The sequence below is a fragment of the Salvia splendens genome, chromosome 4 (genome assembly GCF_004379255.2).
Source record: "Salvia splendens isolate huo1 chromosome 4, SspV2, whole genome shotgun sequence".
NCBI classification, from domain to species: Eukaryota; Viridiplantae; Streptophyta; class Magnoliopsida; order Lamiales; family Lamiaceae; genus Salvia; species Salvia splendens.
In genome coordinates, this window is record NC_056035.1 from 2232635 (window position 1) to 2253184 (window position 20550).

At 38.7% G+C, this 20550-nt stretch overlaps 5 protein-coding genes across 11 annotated transcripts; 2 read left to right on the forward strand and 3 right to left on the reverse strand.

Annotated features, from left to right (window-relative positions):
- Positions 1-617: 617 nt before the first annotated feature.
- Positions 618-1874, reverse strand: LOC121797853 (NDR1/HIN1-like protein 6). 2 transcript variants are annotated; one of them, XM_042196608.1, is made up of 3 exons: positions 1296-1874; positions 931-1023; positions 618-836 (listed from the first exon to the last, which is right to left on the reverse strand). In XM_042196608.1, the coding sequence occupies exons 1-3, from the start codon at positions 1851-1853 to the stop codon at positions 774-776; spliced, it is 714 nt and encodes a 237-aa protein (XP_042052542.1). In that variant the 5' UTR covers positions 1854-1874; the 3' UTR covers positions 618-773. The 2 variants fall into 2 exon arrangements, with proteins under 2 accessions (XP_042052542.1, XP_042052541.1); XM_042196607.1 differs by having other exon boundaries at positions 618-839.
- A 1838-nt stretch (positions 1875-3712) lies between these two features.
- LOC121797852 (protein MLN51 homolog) lies at positions 3713-10225 on the forward strand. Its single transcript, XM_042196606.1, has 11 exons — positions 3713-4492; positions 5406-5508; positions 5592-5812; positions 5897-6732; positions 6950-7067; positions 7270-7413; positions 9061-9119; positions 9208-9253; positions 9338-9548; positions 9619-9705; positions 9794-10225. Exons 1-9 carry the CDS (start codon positions 3978-3980, stop codon positions 9363-9365), a joined length of 2070 nt encoding a protein of 689 aa, XP_042052540.1. The 5' UTR covers positions 3713-3977; the 3' UTR covers positions 9366-9548; positions 9619-9705; positions 9794-10225.
- A 1277-nt stretch (positions 10226-11502) lies between these two features.
- On the forward strand, positions 11503-14110 carry LOC121801606 (splicing factor YJU2-like). 2 transcript variants are annotated; one of them, XM_042201131.1, is made up of 7 exons: positions 11503-11812; positions 11904-12188; positions 12289-12354; positions 12493-12543; positions 12625-12744; positions 13621-13705; positions 13776-14110. In XM_042201131.1, the coding sequence occupies exons 1-7, from the start codon at positions 11615-11617 to the stop codon at positions 13997-13999; spliced, it is 1029 nt and encodes a 342-aa protein (XP_042057065.1). In that variant the 5' UTR covers positions 11503-11614; the 3' UTR covers positions 14000-14110. The 2 variants fall into 2 exon arrangements, with proteins under 2 accessions (XP_042057065.1, XP_042057066.1); XM_042201132.1 differs by having other exon boundaries at positions 13797-14110.
- A 402-nt stretch (positions 14111-14512) lies between these two features.
- On the reverse strand, positions 14513-17235 carry LOC121801229 (histone-lysine N-methyltransferase ASHR2-like). Of its 5 annotated transcripts, none has more exons than XM_042200674.1 (2): positions 15877-17235; positions 14513-14868 (listed from the first exon to the last, which is right to left on the reverse strand). In XM_042200674.1, the coding sequence occupies exon 1, from the start codon at positions 17064-17066 to the stop codon at positions 15891-15893; it is 1176 nt and encodes a 391-aa protein (XP_042056608.1). In that variant the 5' UTR covers positions 17067-17235; the 3' UTR covers positions 14513-14868; positions 15877-15890. The 5 variants fall into 5 exon arrangements, with proteins under 5 accessions (XP_042056608.1, XP_042056610.1, XP_042056606.1 ...); XM_042200676.1 differs by having other exon boundaries at positions 14513-14975; XM_042200672.1 differs by having other exon boundaries at positions 15864-17235.
- Positions 17236-18301: 1066 nt separating this feature from the next.
- On the reverse strand, positions 18302-19872 carry LOC121798286 (F-box/kelch-repeat protein At1g80440-like). The gene has a single exon (XM_042197204.1). The coding sequence runs from the start codon at positions 19545-19547 to the stop codon at positions 18474-18476; it is 1074 nt and encodes a 357-aa protein (XP_042053138.1). The 5' UTR covers positions 19548-19872; the 3' UTR covers positions 18302-18473.
- Positions 19873-20550: the final 678 nt, after the last annotated feature.

Here is a 20550-nt window from a genome sequence, read left to right on the forward strand (position 1 = left end):
TCCTCCGTTGCCTCTCTCAATTAGTGAACTAGTATCTTCTTTTTGTGGTTTGTATTTTTCTAAAAACTATAGTCTCTTTTTTAACTTATGACAACAAAAGCAAGTCTATCTTGTCGTAATGTGATTTTATATAGAAAGGTCGTTCAGTTGTCATGTTTAGTCACGACTAAAGGTCATGTTCATATTTCTTGTTCGTTTATTTCGATAACTCGTTTCCCGACAATGTATTTTAGCAATTTATCGAGATTATATTTAATCTCATGATCAGCCGTATGAGTACACCGTAGTTGATGATCATATATTATTACTCCATATCTCAAGGGCTATTATCTTGTCCAATTAATGGAACGGAAATACGACTTTCATCGAATACCGCTCTCCACATACTTTTATATGTAAAAAGAAAATTAAGATATGTAAGAATATCATAAATTATTGGAGTTGACTAGCGGCTGTGAGGCACTCTTTTTCCATGCCACTTTTAAGTTTGTGTTTTCAAATCTTAAACTCTTTTGGTTCGAGATTAAATATCTCATGAGTTTGAAGAAGTGTACGTATAGAAAAATAAGTGAAAAAAAATTCGTGAAATGTATAAATGATAGAAGTACTTTAATAAATAGTTGAAAATGTCAAGCCTACGAATTCTTATTACTTTGTAAGCCTTGAAAAAAAATATACAATTAGTTTATACAATTAAAATTCCAATACATATACATACAAAATAATACTCCTACGCTAGAGAATTAATTAAGCATCAATTCATATTTATCCAGCTACATCAATATAGCTAGAGAGCATTTCTTGGAGACTGCATGTGAGTTGAGAGGAAGTGAAAACTGCTAAACAACGTAAAAATGATAATTAATCAAGAACAAATTAACAACCAATTATAAACTATATCTACTATATATAATTGAGAAATGATCATACCAATTGATTAGGAATCCATCTCATGCTGTACACTTCAATATTGCTAATCGACACCTTCGACTGACTAACATTTATACCACAATCCAAAGCAACCTAACAACACAAAATAAAAATTTCCTCAACGTGTGTTTAGAATAATATATACAAAGATAAATTTAGCATGTACATAAGTAGCAGCGACGTAACCAGGATTTTGAAATCCAACAAAACTGTACTAGTAAAAATAATATAATTGAAGATATAATCAACAAAAATAAAATCTTAAAACAACTCAATTGAAGACATTATTACACAAAATAAATTTCTCGAAATGAAGCTTTGAGGCTAGCTCGACCTAAAAGACGATGATGGGACTTCGATTTTACCTTAATCTTTGGCAATAAGATGTTAAAGATCCGAACTTGCGCTGCAACGTCGCCTAATATTCTAATATCATCAGAAGCTCCATTGGAAGATTGATATTTTCTTGAATTTCTATCCATGATTTCACTAACATTGACGCTTTCAAACAAAACTCGTGTTTGGACGCTCACGTTTTTGCTCAATGGTGGCTGATGGAACTGAGGAATCCTGATCAATCCGACCACCAATCCTTGGCTTAATACATAGAATCTAGATGCTTTGAAGCTCAATCCGATCTTGTTCGGATTGTCGGCTTTCAAGTTGAGAGAGAAAACCGATGAAACGACGAGGTTTTGGGAACTCAAGTCGAGCTTGTAGAACTCTACATCGACTCTTTGGAGGGAGAAATCAGGCATTTTTGGCTTTAAAATGAAGAAGATGCAAAGAAGAGGAACTCCGACGATGAGGACGATGGAGAAGATGAAGAGGAGAAAGAATAAGATGGCCTTGTTGAAGGAGAATGGGATGTTTAGATCCTGACAAGTTGAGGAATGGTGGGAAGATGTTTGTGATTTCCTCATTTGGGATAATAGAATTCTTCATTTTTTTGATGTTATGTTAGTTGATTTTGAGGTTTTTGATTGAAAGAAAAGGAATGTGATGTTTTTCGTATGGATTTTATCCTGATCAGATTCCTTTCTTGCTGCAGATTCTTTGGAATTTTTTAGGTTACCTATGTCTGCTTTCGTCCTTCTCCGGGACGTCTTATGTTCCACTTATCGCCGGTGTCGGGGCAATTTCACCCGTCGCTCATTTCTTTGACGTTATTGATACTTCGTACCCCCGATGATGACTAAATTCTAGATTCTGATTCTCATTTTGAAAGTTTGAAAGACATTAAGACTTTGTAAGATGATAATGATGTTGAATGTTTGAGACTGTATTTTGATATTGCATTGATTTGATGTTGTGTCATTGTTGATATCATCGTGGGTTGTAGGGCTGGGTAAATATACCGAAAAAATGGTATATCGACCATATCGTACCGGAAAATATCGAATTTTTGGTATTCCGAAATTTTCGGTACGATCCAATACCGTATAGTAAGTTTTCGATAAGATAACGATATGAATTTTCTTATACCGCGGTATACATTGATATATCGAAATATGTCAAATGAATTATCGATACATACCGTTTATACTGGTTATAATAATAATATAATTTATTTTATTAAGATTAAAAGTTTAAAATCATAAATAAATATCCATTTAATTTCGATATACCGTTCAAAACGGAAGTTTGGTACGATCTACCGAAATTTCGATACGGTAACGTATAAATGTTATCCATACCGAAATTTCGGTATACCGAAACTTTCGATACGGTAACGATATGAAATTCTTCATATCGATATTTTCAATACAATAACGATACAAAATTTTCGATACAATATATCGTATCGACCCTGACTAGGTCTGTTTACTTGTGCAAATCGAAGAACTATTTCTATATATAGCCTCCCTTGCAAATCGATTTATATACTGCAAAATTTTCTGGGCACTGATTATTACTATTAATCAGTTTACTTGTGCAAATAGAAGCTCTATTTCTATGTATAGTGTCCCTTGCAAATCGAACAAAATTTTCTAACTTCAAGGGTTCGCCTAAGAACAATCAAAACATCTTTAATATTGTGTTGACACTGTGTTGATATTTTCTGTTGCTACTATTTTGTCAGCTGTTGATATTTTTTAACTGACCAGATCATAGTTTGGGGTTTGTACAATATATGAGTTTACATTTTATCACTATTAATATCACATTATAACAAACTGTGTGCTAAATTGAGTAGTGTTCTAGTTCTCAATCAAAGATACAACTTAGTTTTCGTTGTGTTTCATAAGGTAAACTTATAGAAGGCCCACTCCTAACTTTAGTGAGAATAGATATCTACTTTACTTTCAAAAAGATAATATTATTTGCTTTCCTATAAATCTAAGCACAATTCTATAGAAAATAGACGCATGCATGTGTACATAGTAGTTTTAACTTGTGACAGTTACATGTTGTATTCCTTCTACTAAACTTACACAACTACACAATTCTCATAATTACAAATTAATTTGATTTGCACAAACATACACACCTAAAAATTATTAAATGTTGTTTTGGTGCAACAATATAAATATCATCATATAATTAAATGCAATTATTCGTCGTTTATATGTATGATATTGAGATGGATGTGATGAATTAAAAAAATACATATTATTAAAAATATGAAATAAAATTTATAAACTTCGAAATTTATTATGGGCCCAATGGATAAGTAAATCAAGATGGGATGATTTTATATCTGGGTTCGGATATGGATTAAGTAAGAGCAATTTACTAAAAACACCCTGGAATCAAAGATAATTCCAAGTGAGTTAGGTTTTTGATTTGGTTGCTTGCAAATTGAAGTGAAGAACTCAACTTCATCCGTCAATGCTTCTTTTTCTCTCTCGAAATCAATCATTGATTGATGAAATTTGACTCTCCCTCAACGTTTCAAACCCAAAATCCCTATAAATTATAGCCGTATTGATTGTTTAATCCAGGGTTTTTCACAATTCCGAACACTTTCAAACCCTAAGTTTTGCAGTAACTGCAGTTTCATTATTTCTGTATCGAAGAAAGTTGAACTCTTTCTGTAACTGGCGATGGCAGCGGAGGAGATTGAGTACGAGAGCGATCCGGAGGAGGCGAAGTTGTCGTTGAAGATGCGGCGGAGGGAGGCTAGCGACGACGAAGAAGAGGCGGAGCAAGGGGGGAATCCGCCGCGGAGGATTGAGTCGGAGTCGGACGGGGAGTCTGAAGGTGGGGCGGCGGAGTATGAGGAGGAATTGGACGAGGAAGAGGGAGATTATGATTTGGATGAGGAGTATGCGGGGGAGGAGGTAGTTGTTCAGTACGAAGATGGGGGTGGTGGAAGAATTGGTGTGGATGTGGTGGCGGGGGAGAGGGGGGAGAGTGAGAAAGAAGGAACCTTTGAGGGGAAGGTAACGGAGGAGGAGAAGCAGGGGGCTATTGACGATTTAGGTGAAAATGATGATGAAGATAAGAATGCTGCTGATGGGGAAGAGAGGAAGGTAATTGAGCCTTTCTCTGTGCCAACTGCGGGAGCATTTTACATGCACGATGACAGATTTCGAGACAGTTCTGGAGGGCGAATTAGGTATTGCAATTTTTTACAGAATTTTTCAATGAGGTTGTATATCACAGTGTTAGGATGTTGACATGCTGAAATATGAGCTTTTTTTTATGTCATTTTGCTTGCATTTTGGTAATTTTTCATAGGAAATGTTTTGGTGTACAGAGGTAGTTGGGTGCTTCCATAACTAACTTGTGAACTGTTGCTTTGTTTTAATCATGCTTTCACTTTCATGAGAGGATTTATAAGAATATTTTCTGACAGTTCTTTTTCTGCTCTACTGTCTGAGGACAGTGGATATTTATAATGAGTAGAAAGCACAGAAGAAAGTATAATGGTAGGATTAGCATGTTCTTGAAAGATTGCTTAGTTGGATGCCTTGGACTCTTGTGGTTATAAATCTTGTACTGAAACACACTCGTCTTTGTTTCTGTATGTTGTTTGTTTTTGGCTTTTCTGAACCTGCTCTTGAACAGGTGTTATAAGGTTATTTAGGATTAAGACGTGCTCCTCCAATAGTAGCTCATTTAAGGAAATGATCGGTGCCATCAAGTTCCCAAACAATTGTTGCTAATTTCAATATTTCCTCTTTACTCGCAATTTGAAAGACTTTAATTATACAATAGTTCTAAACTTCTAATAAGAAAGTGGAGATATTTTGTAGTTCAAATTTCTTATCGAAGAACTCATATCTATTAGATCTTTAATAGGGTTCTGGCATTTCTTTAGTTACTTTTTGTTACTTGAAGCTGAAGCCTAATTATGTTTTTATAAGCTTACTACAGTTCGTTTCTTCATGTGCCTATGCTTTTTTTTTGTCCAGTATATGTTTATATTTTTGAACCTTATTTCAAGCTTTTGAAGGATTCATTTGCAGCGAGCCAGTGATAGCAGCGTAACTGTAATAATTTATTAATGTGGCTTTGGTTGTTATTAGGCGAACCCTTGGAGGAAGAAAATTGTGGGAGTCTAAAGATGATAGGAAATGGGGGCATGATAAGTTTGAAGAGCTGACTATGCACGAAAGGCATCATGGAAAGGTGAATACTTCAACATATGCTAGTTTTGTTTGTGTCTCTGATGAAAATTTTGCAGCGCATTCCTTATATGAATTAAATTGCAGGGTAGAAGGGGTGCTAGAGGAGGCTATAGAGGCAGCAACAGAAATAGAGCCACAGACCCTGGATTTTCACCAGTAAACAGACCTAAAGAATACACCAATAACAGCACACAGATTAATAATAATCAGGGTAGTGCTCCCAAGGGTGGTAGGGGACGAGGACCTCGAAGATATCAACAGTCCTTTAAGAACAACAATGACGCTCCAGCTACGCAGAACAAATAGTGAGTATAATCCTCTTTTCCCCTCTTCCTTTTTTCTTTTGATGTTGTTTATAGTTCTCATTCTCGCTTTATTTTTATTTATAGCCCTGGGAAATCAGTTGAAAAGCATTTCCATGTCAGTTCTCGAAGAAATAGTGAACCTGTATCTAATGCAAAACCTGATGTAGTTCCCAGAAAACAAGTAGCCTCAAATTTAAACATTGCTTCTCCTCCATTTTATCCCACTGGTTCTTCCACAAAAGACAACACTGCACCCCCTAATAGGGATGTCCAAGCTGGCACAATTAATCGAAACGGCCAGCAATCAGTGGTTGGTGAAAATTTTACTATGTCACAATCTACTGTTACGGTGCGAGGAAAAAATATCGTGGATTCCATCGGTCTGGACAATCTCTCCTTGGGTGATTCATCTTCTTCAGTGGCTGGGAAGTCTTCAAATACTATGCAAATGCCAACACCTGGATCTTCATCTTTAAATCCTGGTCAACCTCAGTTGAGGGGCCAAGGAAGAGGGCCGACTTCCTTCGCACAGATGGCTTACCAACCAGTTGTCTCTAATAGCCAACTCAACAGGGTTCATCCACCAAACCAGCCACAAAATGTTCAGAGGAATCATGGTCAAAGTCGCGCTCTGTCTTCTCAACATGGTTCTGCCCAGCAGTATACACAACGTGTGCCCAGTAATTCACAAGCTTTATCTCCACCTAAAGCTTCTGGTGCTGTAAATAATTCTGAATCAGGGAAAGTGGAATCTGCTTCTGAATTAAATCAGCCTAAGTCAGCATCGGTTGCTAAAGGAAAAGGGAATGCTCCAGGCAGCGCAAAGGGCTCATTCCTATATGGTGGAGCTCAGGTTATGGGATCCTCTGGCGGTATGGGCAGTGGTCCAGGTGATCAAAATTTCCCAGCTTTCTTACCAGGTATTACGCCTGTCTGTAAAAAGACAAAAGAAATATATTCATTTAGTGCAAGGTTTCTGTTTTCTTTGTTAAGTTGTTTGGAATGAGTTTGTGATCCAACTTCTCTAAAACTTCATTGATTTGTTCTATGTAACCATACTATTGCTATCTATATTATTTCCTGATTAACATTATTTTTAATTTCATTTAATAACTGCTGTTTGGTGGAATTTTGCAGTCATGCAATTTGGAGGCCAGCACCCAGGGGGAATTGGGGTTCCTGCCGTTGGCATGGCCTTTCCTGGATATGTTGGTCAACCACAACTTGGTGGTCTAGGGAGTTCTGAAATGACTTGGTAATACCTCTAATCTCATCCAGTCTTCTAAAAAAGTACTGTGTAGATGTTCTCTGCTAACTCTCAACTGGATTTTTGGTTGACATAGAGGAATATCTTGTTTATCTTTGACTATATGGATATATCCTCTTGGCTAAGAAACCAGATGTTGTATTTTTTGCTTATATGGTTTCATCCCTAACTGAGTTGTAAAATAATTCAGGCTTCCTGTTTTAGCGGGTGCTGCTGGAGCACTGGGTGCTGCTGGAGCCTTAGGTGCAACATATCGTCCGCCATATATAACGGTCGATGGTTCATATAATGCCCGGCCATCTGGACAGGCATCTTCTACAGCAGCTGCTTCAAGGTAGAGAAGATTGCTGTAAAATCCTAGTACTTTGTTTTTGCATGAATTACCTTGTTGGCAGTGTTGTCAAAATATCGTTCGGGTCGCTCGGGTCGCTCGGGTCGCCTGGGTCGAGACCATCACCGCCCCAACATGGGTGGGTTGATCGAGATACAGGGTCGCCGCTGGGTCGCCTGGGTCGAGTGGGTCGCCTGGGTCGAGTGAGTCGCCTGGGTCGCCCTAAACACATGCTATCTCTGATTTCTCAAATCTCTCACATGTTTTCTGACTGTCTCAATTACAATTCTCTATATATATGCATGCACCACATCAAACTTTTCAAACCTACTATCTACACTTTGGAATTCGGCCTCTTCACTCCTAAACAAATAAACAATTCAAAGATCTTTTGCTGCCACCCTTCATATATTCCTTTGTTTTGATATTTTCAGACAATGGTTTCAATTATTTATTGTGTTATGACTTATGAATTGTTTTGATATTTTATCTCTATTCACATGAATTGCATCTACATTTATATTATTTGATATATTATAAATATTAGAGCAATATATTTATTTTATTTAATATTAAAAGGCAAAAAAATTAACCTAGCTTTGTGGGTCTCTCGACCCCGTCGACTCGTCGACCCGCGACCCGAATTTTCACCTCATCGACCCGGTGCGCCCCTCGACCCTAACAACACTGCTTGTTGGAAGCACCAGCCTTGATCACAACCAACTTTGTAAGCTGGCTTGGGTATTGAGTATTTATTTCTTGGGTTGTAATTGCCATCTTATTAGGTTCAGTTACTATAGCTGTTCGGAACCCACAAACCATTCCGACTGGGAGTCAGAATTTCTTCGAATATGAGTTATTTAGGTCCTGGAGGACTAACAGGGCGAACTGCTAGTTTTCGGATACGAGATATCCATCCTAGTCACTATGGGCGTATTTGCCCAATTGACACATCGGAGGGAATCAATGTTGGACTTATTGGATCCTTAGCAATTCATGCGAGGATGGGTTATTGGGGATCTCTAGAAAGTCCGTTTTATGGCATTTCGCACACTAACAATCCATCCTTCCCCCCCAAAGGGGGATTTTAGTAAATAACCAAATATGATACTTGGGCTAAGGGTCAAGTTGGTAATTTTTCTTACATCTCCCCCTCCCGGAGCCCAAGTATCATATACGCCCCCAAAATAAAGAGCTTTGAAGACTAGAAGAAAAGCACCCAGACCCAACAAGATTAAGTGAATACCTAAACCCGGCCGGTTGCTTTCCGTTCATATAATGCATACAGCTCTGGTTGCTGGTTGGGCGGGCTCGATGGCTTTGTATGAATTAGCAGTTTTTGATCCTTCTGTCAAAATATCAAGAATATTCATTACTTAAAGTACTTCTTTCGGCCATTCATCGAAAGGAGACATTTGTTTGGAATTTGATGAGTTGAGATATCTGGAAACACTTGTATTATTTCTTTAGTCAAATTCCAAGTGGAGTCTTAGTCTATTTCTGTATTTTTTCTAGGTTCAAAATTAAATCACAAATCAAATAGATTTGCATGCTTTTTAAAAAAAAATCTGCTTTTATGAAACTAAAAAATAAAATCCATGGACCATGGTATGTCACAGCCTACATATAAACTTTGTATTTTGGTTGCAGCAAAGAGAATAACAGTGCAACAAAAGTAAGTAGCGATTGGAAGCCTTCACAGAGGTCGGGTAAGTCTCATCAAACTTTTGGTTCCTTACACTCTGTACATTTACATGTATTTCCCTTCACGAACCTAATTATTTGTTCCCTGTATAGAGCTTGCAAATGATGATTTTGGGCAGAGGCAAAAGAATCCTCGCAGGCAAGTGTGGTCTATTATGTTAATGCTGTCAGTAGCTTTTCAATTAATGTTCTCACTTCTAACCTGGTGTGCATTAAAATGCAGATATACGGAGATGAAATTTGACCAGTGAAGTAACTGGATGGCTTGGTTGCCTTGGAATAAGCATATAAACAAAAATCTTGAGTCCTTCCATCTGTTGGGTGTAGAAGAGTTGTTGGGTGTGCTTTTGATGCAGGCCTTCTTCCGAGGCCCATTGTGTTCTCCAGTCGTTGATCTGGAGCACTTTGGGCTACTGCATTTTCTGATATTTTAGGTATTGACTAATTTAATCTACTATCTAATTTAACCGTGACAGTTTGATAACTCGTCTATTTTTGTGCTAGGTACTTGAAAACGCCTGATCATACTGCCTTAATTTGAGGAAGAACACTGCAGCTTGACGGGTGGCAGTTCCTTGTCCTTTTTATGCTGTAAGTGAGAACACAGATATAGGAAAGATGAAATCTTGGTCTTTTAATGCAATGTAGACAAATACATGACTTTAATAATTTGATGCAGGTTATTGTGCATTAGTCGTTAGCTGAACCATGCAAGAAGTTTGTTATGGAGTTTTGGAGAAAAGCAAAAAAAAATGAATAACAAAATATTGCTGTGCAGCTGCTGCTTGATTTATCGAACTGGGTTTCACCTGTTATTTAACGTTGATGTTATTATCTGTCTGATCAAAGGGTTCATCGTCTTGCAGTTTCTTGTATTTCAGCTTGAGTTGAACTCTTAAGTTTTATTCTTCACATATGAGCCCGGTGTTCGTCTTGCATTTTCTGGTATTTCGGCTTGAGTTGAACTCAGAAACTTTTATTCTTCACCTATGAACATGATGTTCGTCTATGTTAATATATACACTTGAGTTGAGAATATTCTGCTATCATGGTGTTGGATTCTTTGAACTTTTTATGATGATGTAAGCTTGCCTTATTTTGCTATGAGAAATTAACTGAAGAAGATTGTTCTTTCTGTTATCGTGGTTATCAAACTATGCATATTTTTTTAGTGAGATTGAGAAGCAAAAATTCTTAGATCCTTTATTTCTTTTTTTGCTATTGAGATTGAGATCATCAAACGATCCATGTTAAGAAATGCTTGCTCGTCTTAAAAGCATCTCATTGTTCTTATCAATTAAGTTATGTTTTATGAAGTACTGGTTTTATTTCAATTGAAGGTGACTAAAAATGGTCTGTCTATGGTGACTTAAAATTTTGACCTATTGGTTGGAGAAAGCTTCACACAAATTTAACTGGCTTCATGGTTAAGAGTATTTTTTTAGTATAACTTCTTACACTCTTCTTATATTATGAAGAACATACACAATGTCGACCAACGCCCTTTGAATAGACGATGTAGCACATAAGACCATACAAGTTTGAAACAATATAGGTTTAAACTCAATTGGCAAAGTAAGAAAGAAAATAAGAAAAAATAAAGAAAATAAGAAAAAATAAAGAGACTGGGGTTTATAAAATACTCTGTATTAAATTATTAATTCTAATTCTAATAATATAAATTTTAAATACATTGTATCTGAGGTATGATCCGTTGCTAACTTTTCTTAAGTTGCTCTTGCTAACTCATCAACGTAGTGTATTAAAAATGTCAATACGATGATAATGAAATGTCAACATAAACGTAAGTTGATATTTTAATACTCCCTCCATCCATCATTTAAAGAACTTTTTTTTGCCATTTTGGTTTGTCCACGATTTATAGAACCATTTACTTTTATTCCACTTTAAGTACGTGGATCCCACATCCCACCAACTTTGTACACTCACAATCTAATATAAAACTAATATTTTAAATGGGTCTCACATTCCACTCACTTTCTCCCTTTACTTTTCTTCACAAATTCAAACAATTTCTTAAAACCCGTGCCGAGTCAAAATGACTCTTTAAATGGTGGACGGAGGGAGTACATTGTATTGATATTAATATTTAAATGTCAACAAAGTTTATTAAAATGTCAACACAAATATGTGTTGACATTTTAATGTGATCGTGTTGACATTTTTAATACACTATGTTGATGAGTTAACAAGTTAGCAATTTAAGAAAAGTTAGCATTATAAATTAGAGAATAATACAAACTAGTATAAAATGCCTTTAGCCCAGTAAAAATGGCCCAGTCCATATTATTACTTAATATGGCCCATGTACGGCCCATTAAAGGTTTTTACTTGATTTATCCAACTCATTAAAACAAACCAGGCGCGCCTCTTCTCCCTCCTGCAATCTCTCCCTCTCCAGTTACCGCCGTCGACGGCAGCCCTCCCTCACCTCTTCTGGCCAGTTCTCTCTCCCCCTCAAATCGACTAGCAAGCAGGAATGGGAGAACGGAAAGTTTTGAATAAGTACTACCCGCCGGACTTCGATCCGGCGAAGATTCCGCGGCGGCGCCAGCCGAAGAACCAGCAGATGAAGATACGAATGATGCTTCCGATGAGCATCCGTTGCGGAACCTGCGGGAATTACATTTACAAGGGTACCAAATTCAATTCTCGCAAAGAAGACGTAGTCGGAGAGGTAGGGTTTCAATTCGTTCTAATTTTGCCTCTTTTTTGTGTTTCCAATTATTAATTCTCTTATGAATTTGACATATATTGTTTATCTGCAGACCTACCTAGGGATCCAGATTTTCAGATTTTATTTCAAGTGCACTAAATGCTCGGCTGAAATGACCTTCAAGACGGATCCTCAGAACTCGGATTACATAGTTGAATCCGGAGCTTCGAGGAACTTCGAGCCTTGGCGTGCAGAGGATGAAGAAACAGAGGAAGAGAAAAAGAAGAGGAATGCTGAAGAGATGGGAGATGCAATGAAGTCTTTGGAGAATCGAACATTAGACTCGAAGAGAGAGATGGATATCCTTGCTGCTTTGGACGAAATGAAATCGATGAAGGTAATAGTTGAATTCAGATCATTTACCAGCTATGAATACTATAGTTTATATATCAATTATTCTGATGCTAATGTGATGTTCCTCTTTCCTGTTTATTCAGTCTCGGCACGCAACTGTGAGTGTAGATTCAATGCTGGAAGCTCTGCAGCGCTCGAATGAGCAGAAGGTATTATTATCATAATGCTACTATTTATTTGATTAACCTGAATGTTCTCAACATTGCCATCTTAGATAGTTATAACAAATGTGTGTGAAATCATATCTACTTCACCCTTATAACTGAACCTTGCCTTATATTTATTAGGAAAGGAAGCTATTAGAAGAAGAAGAAGCTTACATAAAAGCAGTGTTTCAGGTAAGAATAAAAATAAATACACAGCTTGTTTGAGCTTTATATTCCTCTGAAAATTGTCATTATGTTCCTTCTCTAATTCAGGGTCAAAAAAAGGCTCCTATTGTTCGAAGGATCGACGATGAAGATATAGATGATGATAGCGACGAAGATTTGGAGTTTTTCTCTTTTGACGGCGTGGGATCTTCTTCTCGTCCATCAAAGGTATCCTTATTTTCATACACCATCTTTTGAGTATGCTTTTCTATATGGCTGAGGATGTATCAGCGATAGTCCACATTATTCATCCTTGTGCTATTAACAATTCGAAACTTTTAGCTACTTGTGCTATTGAATTTGCCATAGAAGCAACACTAACTGAATTGAGGTTGAGGTTGATGCCAGTAGTTGTTCTCTAGCTTCTAAATGAGCTAACACGTTGATGGGGGTTTCACTTTCAATTGTAAGTAGATTGATAAAAAAAATTATACTACCTCTATCCACAAAAAAATAGACCAATTCTAAATATGGAAAGTTTTAAAGCAATTCTAACCTTACACATCATTCTAAATGTGGATCCACAATCCACTAACGTTACTTCCACCACATTTTCTCTCCCTCTTACTTTACCGAATTAAAACCCGTGCCATTTACAAATTTGCCTATTTTTTGTGGACGGGGGTTGTATATCAAAATGGATTTTGTTTTAATTTCTAATTAAGGCAGAGAAAAGAGCTGACCTGAGTCACTGATAACAATAGAAACATTTAAGCACCAGCACCTCAAGCTTAGTTTCCTGTTTATGTTTGTACTAGGTTATGGGTTTATCTTAATAAAGCAGCGTGCTCAGTTAGTTTAGTGGTGAGTGTTTGCTCCCCGTGGTATTTGAGACTCACTATGTTGCAGCAGGAAGGATCTGCTACCTCAGCAGCATGTATCTAGTCTGTATTCTACAGAAATTGAAACCATATTGTATATATGCAGCATCAGCCGTCAAAGTCTTTTGTGCTTATCTCTCTTTATAGAAACTTATTTGACTCTGTGCATATAGGGGTTCACTTTTATTGTGGTTTTACTTAGATATCTTGTGCTTTGATGCAGAGGACGAAGGTGTCTGATGAAGATCCTTCTAAACCAACAGATATTTTGATGGAGAAGAGTGGCAATGAGGGCTCCAACATTCAAGGTTTGCAATCTAAACTGTTTTGAGCTTGAGATTTTGTGTTTCAGCAAACTGTTATTTACATGAGTTACAGCTGCATGTATGTTGTTGATAGGTAAAGCTGGTGGTGATGGGGCTTCTGATAGTGGTAAACCTGTTTCGAAGACTGCTTCTGTCAAATTCTCGATCATCAAGAAATCTGTACCACAATCCTCAACTATATGCCCGGAGAAAGGACAGCAAGTTGCTGAACCTGCTGCTGCTACCAGCAACGTACTCCAATCCTTATTCCAACAGTATGGAAGCGATGAAGACTAGACTAACATATGTAACCAGGCATCCATTAACTTTGGACAAATTCATGTACTGCACAATTTATGTATCCAAAATCATATAAATATAATCTAAACCAAGTTTAGAAAAATAAAATTTGTCTCTTTACTTTCCCCCACAAGCACAACCAGCTGGACGAGAAGGGTAAAATGTTGGAGCTTCTCAGCGGGGGAGAAGTCGAAGACGAAGATGCTGCTTCATGAGATATCATCAGCTGAGTAGAAGATAGAGGATCTGAGGTTGCGGTTAAAGAACATAAAAAAATCCTTAAACTGTTGATTGGAGAAGAACAAGTGATTAAATTGATGGCCACTTTTTTCTTATATTTTTTGAAAAATCAACAAAAGCCTCTTCAATAGATAAGTAAAATTATCTCCGGGATGCTGATATAAAATAAGGGAGTTGTTTTGTTTTAGAAATAAATATCATCCTAACAATGTCTACAAACACACATATTTCAGTAACTTGATAGAAAATCAAACTGCCATACACCATCTGTACCAGTGAATAAGTATTAAAACACCCAATTTATCTTTGATGAAGAATGTTTAGTTTGCCATAATCTCAAGTAATGATTACTATAATCTAATACAGTGTCTCAAAAATAACAGCTTTTGCCTACTGTACTTGGTTCTAGTCAATTATGTGGTGGATCATGGAAAATACATCATATTTCAATAGGTCAAAGCATATGATCAACCAAGTAAACAAGATGATTTTTCTCTCTCTGAACAACAATCCAAGCAGTAGTTAGACTGGTGTGAGGAAGAAAAGATGAGCCTCCATCTCTCCATCAACGATGAGCTAGCCTTTGCAGCAGGCATCTCGTGCTCGCTATAAAACTCCAAAGTTCACTGCAGAAAACATGGTAGAGAAAAAGTCATTGAGAAGGCACCTTAATTCTCACGTGAAGTTGCAATTTTCACTTGAGGGTAGTAGGCATCTAGGCAGCAATCCTTTCCTGAAATATCAAGGCTTCTTAATTTTGTTATTGCTACTCATGCCATACAATCCTAATGGAAAACGTGCAGTTGCAGAAATTTTATTCTGGAAAGTTTATCCTATATCAATAATTACAATTCAAGGTTGATGCAACTGCTTATGTGCACTAAAACAAGAACATAATTCATAAATAGAAGAAACATTCAACAAAGCTGAAGCTTTGTGGTTGTTCTTAACCACTTTTAACATTCAAGAATCAGTGCACTAAAACAAGAACATAATTCATAATACATGAACAGAAGAAACATTCAACAAAGCTGAAGCTTTGTGGTTGTTCTTAACCACTTTTAACCATCAAGAATCAGTGCACTAAAACAAGAATAGCATTCAACATTCAACAAAAGGCGAAGCTTTTTGGTTGTTCTTAACCATTTTTAACAATCAAGAATCAGTGCACTAAAACAAGAACATCATTCATAAATAGAAACATTCAACAAAAGGTGAGGCTTTGTGGTTGATCATTTTTAACCATCAAGAATCAGTGCACTAACAAGAACAGCATTCATACATAGAAATATTCACAAAGATGAACCTCTGTGGTTGTTCTTAACCATTTTTAACCATCTAGAAACACTGCAATTACCAGCTCCCCACTTCATAACTTTATACCATTTTATCCTCATAACTTTGACTACGACTTGAATATACACATCATTTTAGGTAAACTGCAATTCTAAAAGACTCTCCTCTTCCATGAATGTCTTACTTCACTTCTACTCAACAAGAAAAAATAGTCACACAAAGGCGTAAAGCATATACTGCAGACTATCCAGAAAAAACAATCAGCTCAAAAGCAGAGAAACTATGAATGCACATTAAAAGAGAATGAAAAAGGGAAGAAACTCACTGAAATTGCTTACTTCCAAGTGATGCTTCAGTCCTCACATTTGCTGAAGCTGCCGCATACATTGCACTCCATGACAGTAGAGGGGCGAGCATCAACCGGAGGCACAGGGGCCAATGTACCCCCACAGTTGTCCACGCTGCACATGTATCTTATGAAGAAGTACGCGTGAGGGAAGCTATCATCTTCACCTTCTTTATCCATGCCACTGTCCGTCGTCTCCAAATCACCCTCCTCGTCATCACCATCCTCATCCATATCATCATCACCAACATCACGGTTCATTTCCCCTTCCCCTTCTTCCTCATCATCAGACCAATTAGCCTCGACTTTACAGCGATCACAATCACACACAAAACCGTAATCCTCCTTCAACCTCTGCTGCCTCTCCACATACTTAAAATTGACAGGGAAGTAGCTCAGGCAGATCTCCCTGCCTGCAGGGAGATCATGGATCACCCTAATTGTAATATCGGTGTTGCTGAATTCGGAGGCAGAATCAACATAATCAAACCTACACGCATTGGGGAGGCAATCATGGTTGAAAAACGACGCCGTTGGGTAAAGGCCGTACGCCCTAACAGACCTCTCTTTCCCCTGATTGAATGGCTCCATAAGCCCAAAAGCATTGAGTTTATCCTTAGCTAGCAGCGCCGCCGTCAATTCGACTGAAACCCCTAATTCTCCAGAATTCGGCAGCTGGCAAATCGTCGAAATCACGGAATGTAGGAAAACGGAGGCGTCGTCGGCCAAGGCGTCGCCTTGGAGTGAAATTAGGGTTTGAAATTTGGGCGGCGACGCGATTGCTAGATTGTACGCGGCGATGAGGAACCGAGCTTGGATGAGGCGGTCGTGGTGGTGCTGGAGGAGGAGCGGAGAGTCGGCGGCGCAGAGACGGCGTAAGGCGGAGCAAACGAATGGGGTGTGGGAGGTGGAGAGAGCAGCGGATTGGCATTGGGGAGAGCAGAATTGGGAGGCGGCGGAGCAATTAGGGCAGGAGAGGGTTGTTGTGGATTGGGATGCGATTGTTCTGTAACAGTGGGAGCAGTAATTGGCGGCTGCAGCGGAGGGGAGGGCGGAGTAGAGGAGAATTGGGGATTCTTTGAGGAGGATTTCTCCGGCCTTGAGCGGCTTGGTGGAGACTAATGCTCTTCCTCTGTTTTCCAATTCTACCATTTGAATCGGGGAATTACTGTGATGAGACATTTTGGTGAGGGTTTTTGGATGTAGCTAAGGTATTCAAAGGAAAATATGGTAGTAAGGTATGAAGAAGGAGGCGGAAACTGAGGGCGATTTACCAGTGACGGCAGCGGCGGCGGCGGAGGGTTTTGGGGTTTAAAGGTTGCGAGGCACCTTAATTTAGATTTTCTTTTTATTCACGTTTTCTGAGAAAAAGGCTAAAATAGAAATTAAAATGGGTGCAATTAGGATACACAATTAATAATATTACTATTTGAATAAAAATAGAAATTATGCTTTTTTCATAGTATGAATCTATGATAGTAGAAAAACGGGGTGAGATAATTTTAAATATGAATATAATTTTGATAGATAAAAATAAGATTAATTTTTATAAATGTATGAAGAATATAAAAATATGGTATATATTTAACTTTTAACTTTTTCATATTTTTATAATTCATACAGATTTTTTTTTAAAAATCTCGAAACAAAAATACTCCATAAAAGTACGTAAAGAATATAGACTGTTAACTTATCTACACTAGTTTAAGAAAATGTATGCAATAAATTTAATATGTTATATAGTCTTTTGCGATTGAAAGTATGTAATGTAGTCAATTTGTGTGCATTTCATAAATCAGTTCAAAATTTGCATTTCATAAATCAGTTCAAAATTGAGTTTTCGAATCAATCAAAGGTACTTTAATAAGGCGTGTGTACAAAAATAATGTGACCACTTACTTCGATGATGACCCTCATCTCGTAATTCAGTAAAATACTCCTATAAAATTGTACATTGAGAAATTGATCACTTGTCCAATTCGTACATTTGAGCACTATATACAAATATTGTATGATTAAATTCATTTCACTTTCATTATGAGTGTCATCATTTTTTTCAAAATTATATTCTATTAAATTAATTTAGATCGGCGCTAGCAGTCGATTAGTGGATCATGTATTGTCTACCCAGTTGGGGGTGTTGGCTCAAACATGTGGTAGCGTGTAACAACGGCAACGCTCATGCTTCCGCTTATGCCAAGATAATTCCAAGATGATAAAAAAAATATAAATAAGAGTAGTTTTGCTCATTTTAGGTTCTTTTTTCCTAAAGAAAACTGTTGAATCTGATTGATGTATCATCGAGTTAGAAAGTTGTGTAATTGATTAGATCTTGATGTCATGTATTTTTAGTTTGAAATACCAAAATGCATTACAAAATTTAAGTGTCCGAACTCGGAATGATAATTCTTGGAAACTTGAGAAACCTATTTCTTTTTCATTCGAGTTGTATCAAATTCTTGAGTTATAATTGTCACAATCTCCCATCTCACTAGGAACAACTGATAATAAAACCAAAACTCCACTTGTAGCATTTTCACTTGAATCTGTGAAATGAGACACAAAATTGAGAAATGATTATGCTAAATCCTATAGTTCAATATAACATCCTGATTGCACATGCCCTTTGAATCCATCTTCTGCCTCAACTCTTTCCCACTTACATCTGTTCATGTCATACACACACACATTGTAAGGCTCCCCAAATCTCTCCGATCCAACCACCACCACCTTCCCGGGCCACGCCGCCACGTACGCCGTACTCCTGACGTGGCACGGCAGCTCAGCCACCACCCGCCACGCGGACCCCTCCCCCGCCACCAGCTCAGCACCCCGACACGTCACCATCCTCCCGTCCCCGCTATCCACGTAGTCCCTCGGGCACGCGGCCGACTCCAGAAAGTCCTCCCGGACCGGGCCCCACCGCCACGTGGCGACGTCGAACGACTCTACGCTGGCCTCAAACCTCCCCTGCGCGTTCGTCGGGTAGCCCCCGACGACATGGAACGCGCCGCCCCGCCACACGCCCTTCGCCTCGTCCCGCTCGGCCGCCATGTCGGGCGCGGCCAGCCACGCGTCCCGCGCAACGTCGTACGCCAGCGCGGACCTCAGCGCGCACTTCTCCCCGTCGTGCCCGCCCGCCACGAACACCGTCCCCGCGCTGTCCGACGCGCACGCGAAGAAGAGGCGCTCGCCGCCGGGCATGTCCGTGCCGCGGCGCCACGTGGCGCCGACGAAGTCGTACACGTGGACTACTGGCGAGGCCCGCCACGTGTCGGGGTCCCACCCGCCCATCACCACAAGGCTCAACCCGACCCCGACGAGCTGGCAGTACATCGGCAGCCCGTCGGGGCAACCCGGGATCGGCGGGAGCTCCGCCCACAGACCCGTTTCCGGTTCGCAAAGCGTCAGGCGGTAAGACGGAACAGCAGCGAATTTGCGGGCGGAGAGATCCCGGGTCGGGTCGACCCGGGCCTGCGACATTACCACGACTCTCCGGGTCAACCCGGAGGCCTTGCGGCGGCGCCAGAACTCCGGAAGCTGAATCTCCCGGTTCCATCTCCGGCAAACCGATGCGACGGAAGAGAATTCGTTGTGGGGAACTCGAATTAAACAATCAAGACCCAAATCCGAAGGGAGACCCGGAATAAGATCCGAATCCATCAAAAGGGAACTATAATGATAAGTGTGTGTGAAAGAGGAAATCAAGATTGGCTGTTTATATACTGTTTTGCAAAGTGAAAAATACCCTTTATTCCTCTTTCTGGGTTGAATTGACGGGAGCTTTTTTTGTGTCTAGATATTACTGTGGGGATTGGATTGAGAGGTGAAGAACAAAGCTTCTAGAAGGAGCAAGGTTTGGGGTGGAGACTTGAAGACAAAGGAACATAGAATAAATCGACATTCGCTTGAATTGAGGTTTTTTATTTATAAAATATACAGAGAGTGAGAGAGAGTGGTCTGCAACTGGAGAAGTGTTCTAGAACAAATGGATGATTGACATCGTTAGTATTTCAAACTTTTTAATCCTGACATAATATTACTATTAGGACCCGTTTTGTATTGTGGACGGGATATAGCAAGACTATTAACCTAGCATAAAATTTTCGGGCAAAAAGTAGGATAGCGTATGGATAAGAATTTTATCATATTGTTTTATAGAAAAAATAAGTTTTTAGGATTATTATTCAAGCATGATGTAAATGACATAATTACCCTGCTCATTTAGATCTCTTTTGAATTTGAAGAAACTGTTGTAACCTTAGTTAACAAAAAACAGAAGCCAAATTTCATTTAGAAATTTCAAAACGGGCGCGGACGAAGGCGAGGGAGATATGAGAGAGGGTTGCTCGAGATCAAGAGTAAATAGAGATATTCAGCGCAGAAGTAGCAGGCTATGGTAGAGACCTCATTGGGAGAGAAAGGAGGAAAGAGAAAGGGGAAGGAGGTAAGAAAAAAGGGGTAGGAGGGGAAACCTGTTGAAACAGTGCATAAACCCACAGTTTTTTTGGTATTAATTAACTAAGCCCAATAGTGAAAAATAGCACTATTCACGCGGGCCTGGCGGGCCGCCACCTTTTTTCGGGCCTTGGGTTGCATTTATCCAAGCTATAAAACAGAGGATTAACTCAGATAATAAACCTTTTTCATGAAAATCCGGTCTATA